Source organism: Galeopterus variegatus, unplaced genomic scaffold (genome assembly GCF_000696425.1).
Source record: "Galeopterus variegatus unplaced genomic scaffold, G_variegatus-3.0.2 Scaffold3819, whole genome shotgun sequence".
NCBI lineage: Eukaryota > Metazoa > Chordata > Mammalia > Dermoptera > Cynocephalidae > Galeopterus > Galeopterus variegatus.
The window spans coordinates 76,556-100,302 of NW_007729930.1; the positions used below are offsets into that span (position 1 = coordinate 76,556).

General features: G+C 34.2%; 1 protein-coding gene across 1 annotated transcript in view; it reads right to left on the reverse strand.

Annotated features, from left to right (window-relative positions):
* Nucleotides 1-21,662, reverse strand: part of LOC103601649 (WD repeat-containing protein 36-like) — a 30,525-nt gene extending 8,863 nt beyond the window's left edge. The window contains exons 1-15 of the mRNA XM_008586072.1: nucleotides 21,422-21,662; nucleotides 19,034-19,061; nucleotides 17,282-17,382; nucleotides 15,310-15,427; nucleotides 13,454-13,586; nucleotides 11,909-11,963; nucleotides 10,239-10,371; nucleotides 9,792-9,967; nucleotides 9,325-9,445; nucleotides 8,771-8,836; nucleotides 7,430-7,516; nucleotides 5,948-6,093; nucleotides 2,654-2,768; nucleotides 2,006-2,171; nucleotides 1,344-1,452 (exon numbers count right to left, since the gene is read on the reverse strand). Of these exons, the coding sequence (XP_008584294.1) occupies nucleotides 1,344-1,452; nucleotides 2,006-2,171; nucleotides 2,654-2,768; nucleotides 5,948-6,093; nucleotides 7,430-7,516; nucleotides 8,771-8,836; nucleotides 9,325-9,445; nucleotides 9,792-9,967; nucleotides 10,239-10,371; nucleotides 11,909-11,963; nucleotides 13,454-13,586; nucleotides 15,310-15,427; nucleotides 17,282-17,382; nucleotides 19,034-19,061; nucleotides 21,422-21,583 (1,716 nt within the window). The 5' untranslated portion in view covers nucleotides 21,584-21,662. The remainder of the gene's footprint in view (nucleotides 1-1,343; nucleotides 1,453-2,005; nucleotides 2,172-2,653; nucleotides 2,769-5,947; nucleotides 6,094-7,429; nucleotides 7,517-8,770; nucleotides 8,837-9,324; nucleotides 9,446-9,791; nucleotides 9,968-10,238; nucleotides 10,372-11,908; nucleotides 11,964-13,453; nucleotides 13,587-15,309; nucleotides 15,428-17,281; nucleotides 17,383-19,033; nucleotides 19,062-21,421) is intronic.
* Nucleotides 21,663-23,747: the final 2,085 nt, after the last annotated feature.

A 23,747-nucleotide genomic window follows, 5' to 3' on the forward strand; every position in this document is an offset into this window, starting at 1 on the left:
CCACGTTAAAGAAGTTATCTTTTCTAGATATAAAAATGGATAAATAATAGCTCTCTGTTTCTGCAGCAGATAAGTGTTATGAGGCTTAAGTTAGATCAGATGTGGAAAAGACCCAAAAGGAAAAACTTTAAGGTTTATAGTGGTAGTAGATTATTCATCTAGGAGTCTAAACACATCAAAGGGATCATGACCATTCACATTAGCAAATGACCGGAATAAGTTAAATGCTAATTTGTTCATTGGGCTGTGGTATAGGTAGCTCAGTTTACAGATGGGTGGTACAGATAGTAAAGGATGGGAAAAAATGACTGAGAGGTAAGACCATGTTACAAATGCTCTTAGATTTAATGGAACAGAAGTCACTTATTACTGAGCAGGAGAAACTCCAGACACACAAGTTGAAAGTATAGTTTAAAAAGGAAGGAAAGAGGAAGACTAAGTTGATACTGACAGATGTTTTCAAAAAATGCCATTTCATCACAATTACCCCACTCTCACCCTCATTTCTACAGATGCTGTCAAAACAAATTCTGTTGATGGATAATTTTGCCAGCCTCCTATCTGTGGAATACAATTTCCTGATCAAATTTTTTCTTCTATTTTTAAGAAAATGGGTAAGTATTGAAAGTTCTGATTTTTGGCATGAGAACTGATAAGTAAATATAGCTGTTGGGTTTGTCACTAAGTAGTTAGGATTTTATTTTTATTTATTTCTGTCTCCTAGGAAATCAAGGTATCTACAATGAGAAAAAATGACAACATATACTGAAGACAGATTCTCAACTGACAAATTTATTTTAAAAGTTCCTTTTCATGAAATATATTTTTTAAACTAGTTTACTTATCACATCACTATAAGAACATAAGAGTAAACTCAAACACATTTTTATTATTAAACTCTTTCAGAGTTGGATATATAAACTCTAGAAGTAACACTAAACTGGAATAAACCAGATATCAGATATTCCAGGCAAATGGTCTCTTACTATTATTTCCTTACAAATATAGAAAAACAAATGAGTTCTCTTTGACTTTAATATTAAGTCAAAAATGATACACTTATGAACCAAAGATCATTCATCCTCTAAAGTACATGTTGGCAATGTCTGAAGATAAAAAGATGAACTCTGGAATTTATACTTCAGCTCCCTGAAAAATATTAAACTTCTTTTAATTTAAAATTTTCTTTGAAAATTACCCTCCAAGTTATTATTTATTTTGAAAATCTCCTCACATAAGTTTAATTCTATTAAAGGATAACATGTTCAATTATTTGGACATTTTTAACCCAAACAAAAGTAGAAATGAGTAACATTTTGTTAAATAGCTGAAGTTTGTTTTACCATGTCATTTATTTGGCCTTGGTGTCCAGAAAACTCTCTGACAATCTTCCTAGTTTCTATGTCCAGAACACTAATGGAGAAGTCATCCAAGGCGAGTCCCAGAATGCCACTAGCAAGATAAATGCACTGGTTTTAATAAATAAATAAATAAATAAATAAATAAATAAATAAATAAATAAATAAATAAACCTTGAAAACTTTAATTTTGTGAATCAAATACACCTTTGGGGAAATTAAGCCAAAAGTGGTTCTTTATGAAAACAGTCTGATTTTTCCCACTTGGAATATTATGTACTTTACTTAAGAACTTTTACCAAAAACATCAAAAAGAAAATTCATTATCATTACAAGAAAAAGTTTACAAACAAATAAATAAATAAATAAATAAATAAACCTTGAAAACTTTAATTTTGTGAATCAAATACACATAAATAAATAAATAAATAAATAAATAAATAAATAAATAAATAAATAAACCTTGAAAACTTTAATTTTGTGAATCAAATACACACTCACTCATAACTTTGGGGAAATTAAGCCAAAAGTGGTTCTTTATGAAAACAGTCTGATTTTTCCCACTTGGAATATTATGTACTTTACTTAAGAACTTTTACCAAAAACATCAAAAAGAAAATTCATTATCATTACAAGAAAAAGTTTACCTGTCTCTATGTAGCAGCATCATATTTGGAGATGAATTAAGGTTCATAGAATGGATTAAAGTTTTGTTTTTAAAGTTCCAGAATTTGAGTAATCCTTCACTACCAGTTGTAATTGTCAACTGGTTTAATCCGTCCACTGCAACACCTCTAACAGATCCTTTATGAGCTTTAAAGTACACATCAAAAGAAAAAAAAAAAAAATTAGAATTGCCAGTGCCTCTCTGAACAATAAAGTGATTCCTCATTTGAATATCTAAAGTCCCACTCTTTATATATTGTAATACTCAGATAAAAAACAGAAATCTGATTAATGCCACAAAAAAGTTTAAAAAAACATAGTTAAGATTTTCTGCTTAAACCAGAGAAGATAAAAATTCTAATTTGTATAATACCCCCTTACCTATAATGTATCTATGACTTTATTTTCTTAGAATATGTTAACATGTGCTTACAATAGATATAATGGTAGTTATATTAACATGTGCTTACAATAGATATAATGGTAGTATCTGCCATATAAAGTTGACAATAACCCACCTAAAACTTCAGCAAAGTGGCAATTAAAGATTTAATAAGAGTTAGCTATCATTATTAGTTTTACATCTATCTGTTTTATTTTAAGAGAATAAGAAGAAAAAAATTCAATACCTTGACCCTCACCAAAACTTCCTCGATGTATACCAGATTGCATGTTATATACATCTACAGTTCCTGATGAGAGGCCAATTACAGCAAAATTTCCACAAGAGGTTATGTCCGCTGCCTTTAGGAAAAAGCACAAAACAAAAAACCCCACAAATAACACAGAAAATAACTAACGTTTTTATTGCACCTTATGGTTTCCAAAGTATTTTTTTATTTGCTACTTGTTTCATTTTTTAAAAAAGAGCATAAGAAATTGTTTTTAAAAACATGGAGAATATGTTTCCTTAAACATAATTATACTTGGGTGTATAAGAAATAGGTGTTTAATTCTATCTCTACTCATTAAGAAGTATAAAAAAATTATTATCTAAGATAAAACATAACTAAAATTAACTCAATGGAAATTTATAAAGTCAGGAGAATTGTATATTGGGTTGGCCTTCAATTTTTAATTTATTAACAACAGTGCTAAAGTGAAAGCATTCCATTGCCTAATTTCTCTTAACCTTATCTAACTTTTGTAATTGCCTGTACAGGCTTATATTAAACTGAAAACATATAATTAGTTAGAATGCCCAATGAAAAAAGCCCAAAATAATTATGACATATTAGGAAGGAAATATATAAGACAGTGTATAGAAAACATTTGGTTTATATGCATTTTTTATAAAATAAATTCATTTTAATACTTAAAATATCAATATTATATCAACAAGATATCTTTTTTCTGTGTTGAAAACATAAGACTGGCTATGTATTGGGTTATGACCAGAGAAATCAATGATTGCCAATGTGTGTCAGATGTCACCCACCCAAAAGATAATTCAAAAAAACTACTGAATTTACACCTAAATAAATAAATGACTTCTAAGACCTAAATAGAAAATATTTAATGGTGCAAAGCAACATAAAGTTGATATACCACTCTGTGAGTCAGGACATTTTTACATAGCATTACATAAGTATGTTTCATGTACATACATTTTTCTAGATAATTAAAGCATATTACTTAAATAAAAATAAAGTATTTTAGCTAAGAAATTATGCACTATGCTTAAAAAGCATTCTGTCTTCCTAAATGGAACATAAACATAATCTTACCTATTCTGAAAAACTCATAAATGTTTATGCTATGTTGTGTATAGTTAGGCCCTCAGGAACCAACAGAGGTACTAGGTTATAACCTATAAGCAATACAAGCCCCTGATGGTCCTGTTATATACTTTATATTTTTGAAATAGGATTTGTTGTTGTTAGTGAGCTTGCTTCTGTCAATCTCCTCTCCTAATTCATTCATTCTTATGTATTATCTAAGATAGCACAAGCAAAGTAAAAATAAATCAACTGTGCGGGTTACCTTTACGTAACAAATTGTACTTTATTGCATGGGCCCTCTAACAATTACTTTTGTTTATTATAGATTACTGGTTTTGTTCCAAGTAGTTGAGGCTGCCAGACAAATGACCGAGCACTGGTTAAGGATCACTATATATACATACACTAAATATTCTATGAATGATCACTCTGAGTTAAGAATGTAGTTTTCACAATGAGTTGTCTTAGATTCAAATCCCAGCCCTGCCCCTTACTAGCTTTACTGACCTTAGCATGCTACTCATTACATTAAGCCTCAGTTTTATCGTCCATAAAAAGAGGCTAACAACAGACCATATTGTAGGACTATTGTGAGGATAATATGAAATAATACATGCTAGGCAAAGAGCCTGTAACAAAGTAAGCATATAAAAGATGTTAGCTATATATCATTGCTACTCAAAACTATGGAGGTAAACTTCCTAAAGAACTCTAAGATAGAATCTACATGGTTTAGAAAACTATATAAACGCTTAAGACTTGATTTTCATACTATGGAAAGTAGAGCATACATACTTACGAAATAATTTGTACAAAATAGAGTAAAATGTTGAATTATACCTTTAATAAGCATTTTCAAAAGCAGAGGCATCCACTAAAAAACTATTAGAACTAATAAACGAGTTCAGCAAGACTGTAAAATACAAGATCAATATACAAAAAAAAATTATATTTTGATATACTAGCCATGAGCAATGCAAAATAAAATTAAGAAAACCAATCCACTTACAATAGTATTGAAAAAAATAAAATACTAAGAACAATTTAACCAAAGAAATAAGAGACTAATATACTGACAAGTACAATATGTTGTTAGCAGAAATTACAGAAGATCTAAATAAATGGAAAGACATCCCATGTTCATGCATCTGAAATGGCAACACTCAAATCAACACAGTCCCTGCCAAAATCCTAAATAACTTTTTTTCAGCAATGGACATGCTGATCTAAAATTTATATGGAAATGCAAGGGACCAGAATAGACAAAACAATCTTGTAAGAAGAAGAACAAACTTAAAGGAATCATAGTTTCTGATTTCAAAACTTACTACGAAACTACCATAATCAAGACAGTGTGGTCCTGGTATAAGGAGAGACATACAGACCAATGGAACAAAATTTAAAGTCCAGAAATAAACCCTTACATGCATGGTCAAATGATTTTTGGCAAAGGTGCCAAGACCATTCAATGGAGAAAGAACAGTCTTTTGAACAAATGATGCTGACACAACTAGATATCCACATTCAAACAAATGAAGTTGGACCCCTACATCATATGACGCACAAATATTAATTCAGAAAAAATAATAGACCTAAACGTAAGAGCTAAAACTATAAAACTCTAAGAAGAAATCACAAGAGCCAATCATTGTGGCCTTGGGTTAGGCAATGATTTCAAAAAAGCACAAGCAATATAACAAAAAAATAGATAAACTGAACTTCATCAAAATTAAAAACCCTTCTGTTGAAAATAATACAAACAAGAAAACGAAATGACAGCCCAAAGAATGGGGGAAAATATTAGCAAATCATGTATCTGATAAAGCACTTGTATCAAGAATATAAAGAGCTATTACAAGTCAATTATAAAAAGATAAACAGCCCCATTAAAAAATGGGCAAAGGATCTGATAGACATTTCCCCAAAGAAGATAAACAAATGGTGCATAACCACATTAAAAATGCTCAGCATCATAAGTCACTAGGGAAACACAAATCAAAACCACAGTGAGATACGATCTCACACCCAATCTCAAATAAGTAAATAAATAAACCTCTGCATGTTGAAAAACATCACTACTGGGGAATAACTTCAAAATGTTAAACTATGCTTTTTCAACCAATATTATCATTAGTAAACTTAACCAAGTTATCATTGGACAGTTTTAAAGGAGAAAATATCCTTACAAATAAGTTCACTTACTGTTGCAGTTACATCATCACTCTTCAACTCTTTTGGCTTGAGAAAGTAAGCACCTATTGTGGATCTTTGATAATTCCAGGTTGAGCAAGATAGCTTACCTTGATGGCAAGCAATGATACCATCCCAGTCACTCTCACGAGCTTCCTCTAAAAAATAATTAAAATCATAATTCAAATTGATTTTCATTCTCTCATTCATTCATCTATAATTTATTAAGCATTGAATATTCCATGTTATCATCAGGCACTAGAGACACAATGGTAAAACAGATAACCCCTGATAGCAACAAGCTTCCCATCTAACAAGAGATTATTATTTTTTTTTTATTGACAAATAACAATTATATATATTTACAATGTACATGATGTTTTGAGATTTTATATATACATATACATACATACATACATACATACATATATATATATATAATGGAATGCCTAAATCAAGCTAATTAACATATCTAAAAAAAGATTCTGACATACATACATACATATATATATATAATGGAATGCCTAAATCAAGCTAATTAACATATCTAAAAAAAGATTCTGATTAGAAGAAATAACAATAAAGTATGATAGTGTCTCATAAGAGCACTCAGGAAGAGTTTTACTAACAGATTTTGGAAGAATAAAATGGCTCCCTGGAAGGAGTGGTAAAACAAGTAGAAATTACCTGAGGGGAGAGAAAGGAAACAATATGCCCAAGAGTAACTGAACACAGTTGAGGAAAGTAAGTAAATATTTTCTTGGCAGGGATGGGAGGAGTGCAAGGCAACTGGACCACATTACAAAGGGTCTTAAAAGTCATGTTAAGGAGACAAGTTTCCACTCTAAACATAATAAGGAGCCACTAAAAAATTTAAGCAAATGAGTGACACGATTCAGATGTACATTTTAGAAAGATCACTCAAGCTCTAAGAAAACAGAAAAGAGAGTAGCCTAACAAAAAACAGTGATCAGGTTGTTATAATAATCTTGAAATAAAAATGGTGCCTACAGTTATTTCCTATGATAGTTTTCACTCCACAATCCCGTTATCTATCTACATTTTTCTTAAAATCACTTCTCTGAATGAAGCACTGCTCAAATGTCATAGAATAATAAGACCTCAGTCTAGTACTTAGGTCTTGATTAGTCAGAGCTCTATGTTCTCACACTTTGCTGTACTGGCTCTTATCTTTTTACATTAGTGATTTTCATTACACCAGGCATTTGATAGTATAAAAAGACAGGGTATACAATCAAACATTACTTATTAATGGCTGTTACAAAGAAGAGCAAAACCTGAGATTAATAGATAATAAATTTGCTAAAAATAACTCATTTTCATCTTCACACAAGATTAGCATGCACTTGGGGTTACCTTCTGAATACCTATTAACATGTGCAAAAACATTTATTAAAATGGAGAAAATAAAGAAGTTTACAGTAGGAAATAAATGACAAAGCAGAACTCAAAACACAGTCTGAAGTTACTTACCTGCTGCAAATTTTGTGATGGGTGGAAGTCTCACTGACATGGTATTCTGAAGTCCTTTACGTTTGACTCTCTTTTTATTTATTAATCCTGGGGTTGGGGAAGAGAGGAACATAGCTGTAAATCCTTAATAAAAAACATATATAAAAGAAAAGCTATTCATTGTCACATAACTATAAAGTTTAAGATATTCCCACTTAAGTCAGGAGCAAAACAAAGATGCTATTCACCACTGTTATTTAACTGTTTCTTAAGTTTAGTCAGCATAATTACACATGAAAATAAATCACAAGGTATGAATAATCAAAAAAAGGTGGTAAAAATACCATTATTTGCAGATGAGATGATGGTCACATAGTCAAGAAGGAAACAACCAAATAATTACTAGAAGAAATAACAGGTTCACTGAGGCCAGATATAGAACCAACACAAAAAAAGTTCAGTGAGTTGCCTACACTGCAGCAATAACCAGATAAAAATGTAATGAACAAAGATTGCATCCATAATATTAGCAAAAACATATAAAATGCCGCTAAATAATCTTATACATATAGGACCAACATGAGGAAAATTTTTTAAAAACTTCACTGAGGAACATAAAAGACAATTTCAATGATATAGCATATTCCTAGTTGAGAAGATTCTTAAAGATATCAATTCTCTCCAATTTAAATTCAAGAAGAATTATTTTAGATATTGATTTAAAAATTATCCTAAAATTCATCTGGAAACATGTATGTGTGCAAATAGCCAGAATATTCACTTTAAAAGATGAGTAATTATTAATAAAACTGAAAAACATTTTTGTTTAATAAACAAAATGTTTCAAAGGCTGGAAAACACATAAAATGGAAAGAGAATGAGTAAATAAAATAAGTTATTTAAAGCAAAAAGATGGCAACTGCTTACTCTGATGCTTTGTCTAAGCTCCCTTCCGTCTTTGTAACTCTATATTCTACAGATGGCTCAAGTTAGGTCATCAATATCTCAAGAGGCAAAAGTATGTTTTCACCAACCAAGGTGTCTAACCTTTTTCAATAACCTCACAGCAGCGCACCTCAACCATCTTTTTTTGTTTTGGTGGCTAGTTGGTGTATGGATCCGAACCCTTGATCTTGGTGTTACAACTCCATACTCTAACCAACTGAGCTAACCAGCCAGCCCCTCAACTACTTTTATAGCAACTTCAATCTTAAGAATCCTACTACTCCTTCCTCCATACATATTTTTTTTATATCATCTAAGAGGAAATTTATTGATGAAACCTCCTCCAGTTGTCTCACAAATCTTGAAATGTTTCTTTCGTGACCAGCAGCTTCTTTTCTTATCTTGCAAATGACCTACCATGTCCCAAGCTCTTGTTGAATTTTTCATGTATTGTAGAAAATGACTGAAGAGTTCCATCTTGGCCTGTTGACATATACAGAAAGTTACTGATCAAGTTTCATCAAAACAATGGACTCTGTCGGTCACATATCATAAAATTAGAGTCTATAAAAGCTTGAAGTTATAGCTTGAGACAATTTAAAGGGAGAGCCAGATTGCAACTACTTCATTATAATATTCATCTGTGCATAGAATGTCATTTAGGAAGAACAAAGAATAAAATAAAAATGAGGTACTAATAATTTTCAGTAGATTAGAATAGGCAATGGTCACATTTTCAGTGACCATTTTGTTTCTGAGGATTAGTACACAGAATGACACACCAAGTAAAGATAACATCATCTACAATGCTTCCTGAAGTAGCCAAAAAGAACTGTCTTAGTTTTACCCAGACTTCTAAAGCACTCAGACATATGAGTCTAAAAATGTGTAAATACCAAACCTAATAAACACTGAGCACCCAGCTCTCAATATCTGCTGAAAAAAACTAATAGTCCAAAGTGGAAACTCACTTGCACTTAGAATTTGTTGTCCATTTTGTCCGTAATATCTGATACTGGTAAGAGGAGCACTATGTCCCATTCTGAATCTCAGAAGTCGGCCTTCGCCTGTAGGACCATCAAATATCCATATCTGTCAAGAAATAAAAAGGTCAGATTCTTCCACAATGTGCTATCTGATCTCTAGGTAGTCAAATCACCTCCTGCATAAATCAAATGGCATTGGGTAGTGCTTGCTAGGCCACGGATCCTGGAGCTATAAGGGCAGGAGTGGGGATTAGAAGAAATAAGCTGTAAATGTTTCTCACTTCATTGCAACCATGTCCCCTGCTGTGTTTTTCATTTTATCAATACTAATAGCTCATCTGATATTTCTTTCATCTTCTAGGTTCAAGGCTGATACATTAAAGCAGACCTGTAATAACCCAAAGGGTAGGTCAGATGAGCCAGGAAGATGATAACAACAATAATCATAATACCCGGAGAGCATTGTCAGCGCCATTTGTGACAAGAAGTGGCTCTCTATGGAGAAATGTCATCCCGGCAATTGCTGTAGAGTGTGCATTTCTCATTTGATTGATTAGTTTTTTGTCTTCTAGATCCCAGAGTCCAATATGTCCACATGGGCTTCCAGCTGCCATTATTGGATGACCATCTGTTATTAAAATAAACTACATTAAGGAAAACACTTATAGACCTCCCCAAACAACTAAACTTCACCACTCTTCTCTCGACCCTTTTATCCCATACACGCAAAGTTAAAAGAACTATACACCAGTCATCTATCCATATTCCTTTGCCTCCTTTTACTATAGGATTTTATTCTTTTCTATTAAACTAAACCACAAGAAGACAATTTCCATGACCTTTAAAGTAATGTATTTTAAGTGTTCTTAGTTCATATCAATAAATAAGTTAAAAGTTACCTGTGCGAAATGATATTGAAGTAATGGGTCCCCAGTCTTGACGAAACTTCATTAACGTTTCATTGAATTTAATGTTGTGAATGATAACCTGGCCCGACATAAGACCAATGGCAACAACATCCACAGCTGGTGCCTGAAAATGAAATTACTCAATCTTTTATTTTCTTAAATAAAATAGATTCAATGATCCTTTGATGATATGCATTATTTCTTATGTATTATCAAAAGGAATAATGGAATATCTTCCTAAAGGTGGCAAAAAAACCTAACAAGTATTACCATTCTGGCATACTTAAATTGCTATTCAGCATGGAAGTAATTAGCAATGATTTTTCCAAACTACTTCCCACCTTCAATTCTGCCAGTCAGCATCCCCCCTCCCAACCTGCAAAACATAGCTGACTTGGTAAGAAAACAGCAAAACAGAGAAGGAAGCTGATATGTAAAATCACTACAGATCACTGATTGGAGGGAAACAAAAAGGAGACAATGGCTAAAAAACATATTAAGGCTTGCCATATGCATGGCAACATAAGTGGCCAACTACAATTACGTTACATAATCCAAGGAAAAGAGGAAAAACCTACAAAACATGCTAAAAGGCAAAAAAGTTTTACAATTAGTCTATTCTATCTTTAAAATTCTATGATTACAATCATCTTATAATGGTCTATAATACAATGGAATCAGGCTTAACATTTTACTAATATGCCATTAAGAGCCTACTAGACATGAGACCCTGTGTAGAAGCTGGCGATACTAAAACAAATATGATCCCTTACCCTCAAGTGACCTAATCATCTGATACCATTGGGGTCTTCTGAATAGGTAAAAGTGGAGCAAGATTGATGTCAGCGAGACAGGATGAGAAAAATGCATATAAATTGGGCAGGTATAGACCACAGATATTTAGAAAGATGTTATACTGGCTATGCGACCAAAAGACATACCAGATTCTCTGCAGACATACATTCATTCTTTTATAGATGTTTTGCAAACTCATAAAAACAAAAAGCAGTCATTTCTGGAAGAGTCCACCACTGAATCAAACATTTGGATTTTGCCCCCAATTATTTTAAATTACTCATCTCAACATCCTGATAAATTTCACTGTATGACCTACAATCTCCCTTTTATCAATGAACATGTCATTTTCATTCTGCACAAGGCACTGAAATACACACTTGCAAAATGATTAGCCAACAAGGTTCCACAGAAAGCACAGGTTTAAAGCCTAATTCCAAGCACAAAGGATTCCACAGACATTTATAGGCACATATTACTATGTTTCCAAAGCTCTATTTCCTCAAGGTAACAGTTATAAAGATAAAATAGGCTCTATACAGTATTATTTTGTCTTTAGGTCTAAAAATATGGTTGATTCCTGAAACTAAAAGATCCCACTACTAACTTTGGTTTTTTTTTCGACTTAGAAAGATACTCGGGGCCGGCCCGGTGGCGTAGCAGTGCGCCACTTGGGAGCGCGGCGGCGCTCCCGCTGAGGGGTCGGATCCCACATACAGACCGGTTCCCGCTCACTGGCTGAGCGAGGGGCGGGCGCAGCACCAAGGGTTGTGACCCGTTGCCGGTCCCGGTCCAGTACGGGCACAACACTGAGGGTTGCGGTCCGTTGCCGGACACGAAAAAAAAAAAAAAAGAAAGATACTAACCTGCTGAAGAGCTGTCACTCCAACTTTCCATCCTGGAAATGTATACAGAAGTTTACTACAAAAAGAAAATAGTTGAAAGCTATTTTTTGAGGGGTGAGGAAGAAAACAAAATTGACTAAATACTAAAAAGTGAAATAACAGGTGATATTTATTAAGTTCTTTCTCTGCCACACACTATTCTAAATACATATATTACCTTATTTCATACTCAAAATAATTCCATGAGGTAAATATTATTATTTTCCAAATAAAGAAACTGAGAATCTTAATTACGTGAAATAATTAAGCTAAGTTCACATGGTTAGCAAGTAATGATGTGCAGATTCTAAATTCCGAGCTAACTACTACTTCACCTCTTTAAGAAACTAAATGTCCAAGTATGGGGAAAAATATGAGTAAAAAACATTTTACATCATAGAATACCATTAAAAAATATCTAAGAATAAGAGTGCAGGCAGATCTTGTTTTCCACTGCAACGTGTTTCTAGAAACATCATCACTAAAGGGAATATATATTTTAACTACAATATTACTTGCATGTTATATGACTGTTACAATTTCAGAATCAAGTCATAAATGATAAAAAATAAGTCCACAAAGCAGAGATATCTGAAATCACAAAAATTATCATTGAAGTATTAAATCATGTATTAAATTCTGTAAATGGACACAGATTATTTAACTCAATAATTATATAACAATACTTATAGTAAAGAATGTAAGCATCACATGAAGAACCTAAGAAAAATAACCTTAAGGGCAAAGACAATATAGCTCAGCCATTATGCCTGAGCCTAGCACAGAGAAGGCAGTCAATGGTCTTTGTTAAATTGAACTGAAACAGTGATTCAAAACTAAGGACTAGGATAAACATTAAACCTCTGATAATCTTATTTTCCATTTTGAATTTATAAGGGCTATGGAAAACACAATTTGAATGGTTGAATATTTTTGTTTGCTCTTTTAAATGCTATACAAAGAAGCCTGAGCTGGAACCCTTTTCTCTGGATAAATGTTCAAATAACAAGCAGAAGTACTCAATATCATTTATCTAGCCCTCCTGTTATACCAATAATATTATAGTAGATATTTATTTGTGGTTGATGATGGAAGTACGTTTACCTTGAAAACCATTTCTAAATGCTAGCTCTAAATTAACACACATTTGCTTTGCCTCATCTTCCCTCTTAGTTTATCAAAAACTAGAAGCTATCCCATGACGATCTCATAATTATCATTTTCTGATGGATCTTATATCACTTTACTAGAGCCTTCTCTACAGCTTTATGGAACCTTTAGTTACTGGGCTATTAGTATATAGCTTTCAATGAGCATTTATGAAGCTTCCTGCTATGTATCAGGACCACATGCCAGCTTTCACATATGCAATGCCATGACTAACAACTCCAAACCCAGGCATATTTATTGACAGCCCTCCAAATAAACATATAAAGACAGGGAGAATTGAGAGACTTAAGTATGCATTAAGAAGTAGTAGATAAGGATAAGATGAGAACTATGTTATTTTCAAAATAAAGTGCTTACTTGGATTTTACATTCCATAACTGCAGGCTTCCTTGTTCACTGCCCAGAAGTATTTTATTCAAGTAGGTACTTGGATGCAAAATTGCAGAAATTTTAAATACTGACTTATCAAAAGTCAATTGCAGATATTCTTCTATAAAAGTGAAAGTTATAAATAATATATAATTATTTTTTACAAAATAGTTTGAAATAGTCATGTATCCATATACTTATCACTTAAATTAAGGTTATCATATCAAAAATTTATATGCTAATATGAATCAAAGACTTACATACTAACCTATAAAAATTCCTAGAGAAATAAAATAAATGTGATCAGGGGCAACTTGTAATTTAGACTGTGACAATTTTTCCATAAATTCTGATATATAAATACTACTAGAAGTTTATTAACTCACTGCTAAATTGGTTTAAGGAAAGAAAAATAAAAAATTTTTAAAAAGTGACCCTTGGAAAGAGCATTAATATTTTTATAATTTGATCAGGAGGCAGGGGTAAACATTCTAAGTGAGGTGCTTGTACTGAGCTCTTTCAGGGAGTATAGAGCCAAATATCTGGGAAGCTAGATGAGCCACTCAAAAGATGTAAAAAGTAAGAGGCAAACTTCAGTGAAACTAAGAAAAGTGCTTCTCACGCATTTCCACAAAAGAACCTCTAATAGAGGGGAAAAAAAGAACTTACAACCCTATGGAGTGGGGAATGGTATAGCCAGTAGTTACTTGCTGCAAGATAAAAAAATTCTTTGAAATCTTAGGTTATGTTAAAATTTCCTGTGTTCTAAATTTGTTTTTTATTTCACAGTTCATCCATGACAAAAACAATTTTCCACTAAATTTTCCAATAAATTTGAGTATCAAAGAAGGTATACTTCATTTAATCTTTAGGTTCACATACTATTTGGCACACTGCTGCATACTCCCAGGGGTGTGTATATCCCAGTTTTGGAAGCATAGATAAAAGTGAAAATCACACAAACTTTACTTTGAATGCTATTTTAAAAGATCTTTGCCTCTATTTATAACCAGCAGTTTTACTTAAAGTCACTATAAACAGCTCCCTGAAGACACTGATTCAATGTGCTGCTGTTAACAGCAACAAAAAAGCTGAGCATTAGCATCATGAGAGAGCCTGCTGGACTTTAAGAACCAGATTCTGGAATCTTATAAAAGGCCTTTTAACAACCATCTACGCAGGGAATACTTTTTGAATTCTATTCCTTATCTACTTAAGCAACTACAAAACAAAGACAAAGGTTACTAATTTGAACAGGAATTGGAATAACTCCGAGGAGGGCAACCTCCAGGATATATATTAAAAATAAACATACTGCATCTAACAGTGAGATAATCAAGAGGTAATATAAGCTAAAATTCTAAACCCATTAAATAATTTAAAAGATTTTATTCACAATGGACCCGATCCAGTCTTTTAGGACACTAACTTGTATCTATAGGAAAAGTATGTATATTTTCCTTCAGCTTACAGGATCTTCAGGTTTATTATTATAATCTCCCTTACTAAAAAAGTTGAAAATACAAACTAAGCATTCCTCAGGTATGTATATCAAAATTCATTTCAGAGAAAAAACAATATAAATCATTAAACTTGGAGAATTGCAATGGAAATTTATTAGTTGAGATAAGCACATTAAATAGGTTATAAGGCTGACTAAAATTGCTTATCTCTTTCTTACTTAGAACGTTTTTTCTTATTCATGTTAAAGATACTATCTTAAAAAAATTCCTTTTTTTACTGTTTACATGTGAAACCCCTGGTATAGAAGTTATGTTTACATAGACTTTTAATTTAATTACGCACATACTATTCCAAGATAAAGCAAATAAATTAGTTCTTACCTTCTGAATATATGTGCCAAATAATAACAATACTGTCAGTATCAACAGAGACAACGTGATCCCCAAAGGGTTGCAAAAGATGGATTTCTGCTTTATGACCCTTAAAGGTATGTACTACCTACAATATCAAAGTTTAAAAGAATTTCATATTATTATTCATTCATCACACAATATTATTCATGTTATCCAAAAACTATGATAATCCTCAATATGCTTGTGGTAAGAAATATAGTCCAATTGTTGATTATCCAAGGAGAGATGAATAGATAAATAGCAAGCAACCAGGCATGTGCATCTGCTCCCTAAGCCAGTTCAGCAATAAGGAAGTAAAGTCTGGACTAAAAACACAGAAATGAGAGCTTTGAGGTTCAGCTTCCCAGCTAAGGTTAGGAGGAGGTACACACATACCTAAGACACTCACCCAGTTTAACCAGTGCTACTACATGCATCCTAGAGAAGTGGTATATTCTGTAAGGCTCATTCAACAGGCTGCATTACCAACTATCTTTCAGATGAAATGGGGGAGGGGGACGTAGGGACAAGGGACATAGAGACCCTTGCCGTTAACAGGAAGTGATCTCTCCATAAGTATAACTCCTCCTCCATGGTGTCAGTTCTCACCATGCTCCAGCAACAGTACTTCTTCTCCCTGACCCTTAGACCTAGGAGTGGTAAAAGCTTCTCACAGTTGATGGTCTCTGATGCCTTCCACCCCTACTTTTTTTCCCTAAAGCTGACCAAACCTGTGCATATACTTTCTTCAATTAAAGTCTTCATCAGGGGCCGGCCCGTGGCTCACTCGGGAGAGTGCGGTGCTGATAACACCAAGGCCCCGGGTTCGGATCCCACATAGGGATGGCCGGTTCGCTCACTGGCTGAGCGTGGTGCTGACAACACCAAGTCAAGGGTTAAGATCCCCTTACCGGTCATCTTTTAAAAAAAAAAAAGTCTTCATCAGAACTACATACAGTGTGTGTGTGTAAGTACCACACACACACATATCTCTCAGAGAAAATCACAAATTACAATACAAAAAACAAACAATATTTTTCCTGCTCCCTAAAAATCCAAACTATCCATTAAAGAACTCCACAGGTAAGTTACTTGCCTCTGTTACAGGTAGTGATGATGATGGAGGACTGTGAGAACAAACCTCACACCAAGTCAAACTCTGATAAGTACAGTGAGGCTATCATGTGGCTCTCTAGACATCCTCACTGCCACTTTCCCTTTTATTCTGGACCACCAGAGCCACATCATTTCTCAAGTTAGTTGTCCCAGAAGAAACTTAGAAACCAACTGGTAGAGTTAGATCAGAAAAGATCTTTCCTTAGCAGTAGAGAAAACATAGAATCTAGCTTTCTCTACATAGGGAACAAGCACCTAGTTTTTAGAAAAGGAGTTGTGGCCTAAGTTGTGCATAATGAAGAAGCCAATCCACATAAAGCAGTGGTGCAAATGCAAATATGAACCTTACAGGAAAGCATTTTCAAAATACACACAACTAAGTCCTGTTTCACCAAATACAAAGTAGAAAGCTCCAGAGACAGGACCTCACTAGGCGTAAAAATTTTGAAGAAGATGCCCAAGTAATTCTGACATTCACCTCTAGTAAAAAAAAAAAAACAAAAACAACTGATGTAAAGCACCAGTTTTAACTAAGCCTTTTGACAATTTGGTGGGATCAATTTTCTCTTCCTCTAGAAAACTGAATATATATTTGGGAAAAAAAAAAAAAAACTGATGTAAAGCACCAGTTTTAACTAAGCCTTTTGACAATTTGGTGGGATCAATTTTCTCTGCCTCTAGAAAACTGAATATATATTTGGGAAAAAAAAAAAAAACTAAAAAACTGTACATTTCCAGAGTGTCCCAGATAAAGAATGGCAACATTAAAGTTCCCCACACTATCATGACAACCACATATTGACTGCAGAAGACAAACAAGTTAAGACAGCTCAGTGACACAAACCTCTTTATTACGGGCAAATGCAGAGAAAACATTCCCATAAGCAGCAAAGACAAGTCTCCCATCAGCTGCCATACAGCAGATATCCTGTGGAACAGAGTTACCTAGGAGAAAATACAAATAAAAGAAATAAGGATTTTTAAGATCTTGGAACAAACAGAAACTTCAAGTATATAACATTTTTCATGGCTATAATTTTAAAATATATGTATATATATTTAAATAAAAGTGAAAGCTGAGAATCAGAGTATAAAATTTTGACTTCAATGTTATTTTAGATATCTAATAACTATCAGACTGAGAACATGAAATCACCTTGACCTTCCCTAACAGAACAAATATCTAGGATTTGCAGATATATGTACATAATCCTAAAGAAATGAAAAGCTTTATGAGGTTATTTGAAAAACCTATCATTTAATACACAGAACTCTGGCAGATGGTCATCAAGCGTTCATGTGAGTGCCTGAGAACATCAAATTCACTAATAACTCCAGGAAAAATTTTAAAGTAAATCAAAATCTAAATCTGTCTAACTCTTTGGACTAACCCTAAAAAACTCTCTGTGGTGTTCTATATGTCCACCCTCAGTACAATTAAAGATAGCATGGTTTCCACTCAATCTTCTCCAAGGTAAAAATACCTTTCACCTCTAGCTATTTCTCACATGACACGATTTCTTGATTCCTCTCTCACTATCATAGTCACACTGCTCTTTCCTTTTTATTTCCTCTTTGGGGGGCAGGAGGGTTAGTAGACAGAAAATCGTCTTAAGTATTTTTCACACTGCATATTCCATTTTGGGTTTGTTTCTATAAAACTATTTTTATAGGTTTATCATTCACTACTGTATTCAAATTAGGTTACAGTGCCTTTCTTCTGCCTTCTAATTTTTTTTTTTAAAGTAAGTTTATCAGATATATGCACTGGATCCCTTATAGGTCTCCTCTGTTTCTCTCACAAGGATCATATTTGATGGTGAAACTAGTACCTCTCAGCCCTGACAAGCCCTTCATTCTACTAAACAGTTTTCAAAAAAACAAATATCCCTTCCATTGGGAAAAAAAATACCAAAATGTGAGAAAAGGGAAAACTCTTCCTTACAGTAGAAGGAATGATGGAAAAGGAAATCACTATTTGGCAACCATCATACTAATAACTGATTCAGGCAAGTATTATCAATAAATGCTAAAAGCAAGGGGTGAAACTTTGAAGAGTACTGGGATATTTACAGTCTTAATGCATTTTACTACAAGATACCCATTATCTACAAAGAGCAAAACAGAAACTTTAAAATGGAGCTTCCTGACAGATGTTATCTTAACCAATGATCAAAGTTATCACTGCCAGAAATAGGACTAACCAACAGCATGTGTCTCCTAATATAAATTCACTGAAAATTCAGCATCATTTCTTTCTTATTCCTGCCAAAGTGCATAACCTGAGTCTAATCCTGAGGAAATATCAGAAAAACTCAAATTGAAGGACATTCTAAAGAACTAACCTGTACTCCTCAAAAATGTCAATGTTGTGAAACACAAAGTCTGAAGAACTATTTCCAGATTAAAGAAAAGACATGACAAAAAGCAAAACATGATCCTGTCCCACACTTTTTTTTTTTGCTGTGTAAATTTATCAGACACACACTAGATTCCTTATATATTCCATATGTTCTGCATGTCTTAAATTTATGCTAAACAATATTGTTTTTAAGATACTAAACATGCATAAATTCAAAATAAAGTCCACACTTACTTACTGCAACCAGGCTAAGTTTCTGAACCTATTTAAAAAAAAGAAAAAATGATTAAATAAATTTTCATTAACAAGTATAATTATAATAACCTAACACCTCAACATTAAGATATAACCTCATACATAAATTTGCTATGTTGTCCTTCCTAAAAAGGACACTTATTAACCCTAATTTTCATTATTAGGAAAGCTTATATTTCCAACTATGTCACCATGAGTGGTGATAGAATGGATAGGCAAACCTTTTCTGTAATGAGTCAAATAGTTAAAAATGTTAGGCTTTGCTGGCCATATATCTCTGTTGTAACTACTCAACTCTGCCATTATAGCATGAAAGCAGCCACATATGATACATAAACAAATGTACATGGTTGTATTCCAAGAAATTTTTACCTATGAATACTGAAATTTGGTTTTCATACGTCATGAAATAATATTCTTCTTTTGATTTTTTTCCTAACCATTTAAAAATGCCAAAACCATTCATAACTCCTGGATCATACAAAAAACAAACAGTGGGCTGTTTAATGGCTTGCAGATTGTAATTTGCTGACCCCAATCTATGGTTACTTATCCTGCTGTGTGACCTTGGGAAAGTTACTTAACCTTCCAGTGCCTCAAATTCCTCATCTGTAAAATAGGGATTAAAATAGTACCTACTTTATAGGATTGTTATGAGGACTCAATGAGTAAATTTGTATAAAACAGAATGAAGCCAATCACATGGTAAATGATCAATAAATGTTACCTGCTATCACCACATCTATCCATAACTTGCCTAGTTTCGCCTTAGAAAAAGCTAATTTATAGGAAGTCTGACTGGAGCATTAATATAGCCATGGCCATAAGATAGAATACTTGCAGACCAAATTAGTGACTTCGGCTCATTAGTGCCAAGTTATGTTCAGTTTCAGAGGAAATAGCCCAATGCCCTGGTTAGTATGAAAAGTGTACAGAGTCCTCGGGTAATAGCTATTTACATGCCATAATGCTATGATTAAATTAAATATATGCATAACCGGTGTTAAAACTAAAGGAGACCTTAAAAATCATTTTTTTATGACTAAATGCCAATGCACAGATAAGTAAATTGTTAAATTTTTATAAAATGTACAAATATGTTACTTTCCTAACCACAGGTTTTCTTTGGAAATAGTGCATAGAGAAAAATGCATGTTTGTGCATAACACAGTGTCAGGAAAGACAGTGTATCAAAGATATAATTTCAAGAGCTCTTTCAAAGGTGAGAAACTTAGAAAAGTTATATCTCAGGAGGAAACTTTAACTAGCAAAACCAAAAGTTAGCAAGCAAGGAACAAGAGCGGAGAATGTAACAATAAACACGCCCACATGATTTGACAATATCATTCTATTCCACCCACTCCCCATTACCAACCCAGGTTTGGAGAAATCCAATCATTCTTCACCCCAGCCTCTGCCCTGCCCTTTTCTCCTGCACTAACCCAACTGGTTCCCAATTCTTAGCTCTTCTTGCTAATGACCAATTTGATTTGCACAATCCCTCAAGGAAGACAACTCTACATGTGTTCCAGAAAAGGTGTTTAATGAACACTGGCTCTTATCATCCTCATCATCAAGGTTCCTTCTCTCACAGAGCTTACATGCTTTTGGAGAAGACAAAGAAACAAATGAACAACAAAATACTTTCTCAATGACTGATGAGCTATTAAAAGAGAAAAATCATCACTAACAAGCAGGAGGTGCTTGGTAAGTAACTTAATTTTCCTGAGATTTACTTTCCCAATTTATATAACGGTGCAACAGAATAATGAAACCTACCTTGCAAAGAAAGTGCTGCAAGGCTTGGAGTTAGTGACATGTACCAGACACTCAATGTTGCTTGAAAATAGACGCTCGGGGGAAGTTTAGGGATATTGGATTGCTATCAAATGAAGAGTCCCCTAAATCATAATTAATCTCACTCTCTCCCGTACTCCCGGTGTATCTCAGTCTGAATTTCTAATCCAGCTTGTGTCACAAATTACACAATAAAATGGCTTACAAGTCTTTCTATTGCAAGAAATTAAGAATAGGGGTCGGGGGGTAAGGGTTTGTCTTAATCATGCTAACTTCAAGGGAAGGTCAACAAATATCTACTGAACAAATATATCGCCACAGAACTGAGAGGTTCTCCATTGCTCTCCGTTTAGACAAGCTGCCTCCGAAACTCGCTTCACATGGAACGCAATGGCTAAATCAGCACGTGGATGTGATGGGGATGGCGAAATACAACAGGGAGGGGATAAGGAAGAGAAGGGCAGAAAGGGAAGCCCTTAGTAGGTGGGAGGAGAAAGCGGGATTGCCCCAGGACAAGGTTGGAGGCCCGGGAGGGTGGTTCCCGGGAAGCTGATGAAGGAAGTCACTCACGTCATAGGTGTGGAAGCTCTTGCCCACGCAGGTCGTCACATAGAACCGGCGCTTCAGCGCACTGAACCGCACCACGTGTGCAATGTCGTTGCTAAAGAGCCCCAAGGCCCGGAACCCCGCAAACAGCGCGCTAGCCGTGCGGCACTCTGAACCCGCTTCCATGGTCGCCGTGGTCAATCCCAGCTCCTCTCCGCTCCAGTCCTAATGGGAACCGCGCACGCAGCCTTTCAGCGCCTCTCGTGGTACAATCCCTTGCCGGAGCTGGAGACTCAGGAGCGCTTCCGCTTCCCGTTGCCAATCGCGTCTGCACAGATCGCCCTCAGTGCACCAGAACAAGAGCTCCCGCCAGAGCTCGCAGGGGAGGCGCGATTTCGGTTCCGCGGGCCCCAGTCTCCAGCGTGTTGTCTTACGGTGCTCTGCAGCTCTGTTGTTGCTGGGGGACGCTCTAGGCGCTTTCAGGTGCTACTGTAGGGGTGCGAGCAAGGAGGCAAGCGCGACACCCAGGAGGGTGGAGGGAACACCAACGTCTTAAAATAGATGGAAAAGGGCGAAACGTGTGGTTATTTAAAAAAATGTATAAAAACATGAGACTGTGGAGAAAATTTGAACACTGACTGGACATCATGATATTAAGAAATAAATTATGGTTAATTTTTATATGTGATACTAATATTGTGATTTTGTTTTTAAAGTTCCTTATCTATTGCAGAAACATATTGACATATGTTTCATGTTTGCAGATGAAATGATGTGATGTTTGGGGATTTGCTTCAAAATAATTGGGGATGGCAGTTGGGGTTTAGATGAGACAAAGTTAATAATTGTTGAAGCTGGGGAATGGGTATCTGAGAGTTCATAATACTATACTTATGCTTTCGTGTAAGATTGAAACTTTCCGTAATTAAATGTTTTTGTTCTTTGCTGAGTTAGTTTATACTAAAAAAAAAAAATTGGAATATTAATGGTTATTAATTTTTTACCTCTGAGTTATGGAAAATTGTAAATGTTTTTGTTCTTTGCTGAGTTAGTTTATACTAAAAAAAAAAATTGGAATATTAATGGTTATTAATTTTTTACCTCTGAGTTATGGAAAATTGTACAAATGATTTTAATTACTAAATGTACTTTTTAAGAGTTTTCTAAATTGTATATAGTGAAGATGTTGCTTTTATAGTCAGAAACAAGCACTTCGGGGGAAAATCAAAACAGTTTTCTGACCAAGACTTTAAAGTTTACAGAGCCATTGACCCATTATTTTAATATAATCCTCAAAATAAGGTTGTGAGGTATTTAAAGCAAAAACTACATTGCTATTTTATAAATGAAAAAAAAAATGGTTCATTGAAGTTATTTGTCCAAAGTTCCAAAATTATTTAGTGCCAAAATTCAGACCAGCAAAAGGTTTAAAAAGGGGGAAGGGCTGGCCAGTTAGGTCACTTGGGAGAACAAGGTGTCTGATAACACCAATGTCAAGGGTTCAGAACCCCCTACTGGCCAGCAGCCAGAAAAAAAACAATAAAGCAGGCAGGGAGAGGGGGATGTCACTGAAGGGCACCTGGAGGATGGGAGAAACATGTATAATTCAGCAATCATATTTTCAAGACCAAACACTGGGCCACATGATGGCTGCATATTCACATTACATAAGGAACTTGACGTTCCCACAGGTTACCTAACTTGTCCAGGGTCACTTAAATAACAGTAATGTAGCAATTTGAATTTGGGCCCATTTGACAACCAGATCTATGTTCTTTTACCTACAGTTGGACAGTGAGAAAAAAGTTTAAAAATTAGAATTGTCACTGAAAATCTAGTAGTGTGGTAGCAGTAGATAGACATGTTAGTTATTGTATGTGATCTTTTGAAGGGAGGGTGTTATGGGCTGGTTTTGAGATTTCCATTTTTAGCAGTTGGCCAGAATTCATTTCCCCCACCAATTGCCTCCCTCAATTACTGCCTATTCAGCTGCCAGCAAAGTGTGTGAATGTGTGGTGGGAGGAAGAGAACTAGCTAATACCCTTTCACTTAGAGATGCCCCCAAAGACAGTAACATCAAGTTACAATTTTAAAAAGGGAGGTCTAGGCTCTAGGCTTCAGAGGGGAGTGTTGTACATCATAGACAAATGATCATTTTCAATTCAATTCAATGCATTGGGACTTCACAATATTCAGATAAATAAAATATATAGTTCTGTCATGTCATTTTGAACTTTTCTTAAACAAAAGGTGAAATATGGCTTTTTATGAGTACGTTGACAAATGATCATTTTCAATTCAATTCAATGCATTGGGACTTCACAATATTCAGATAAATAAAATATATAGT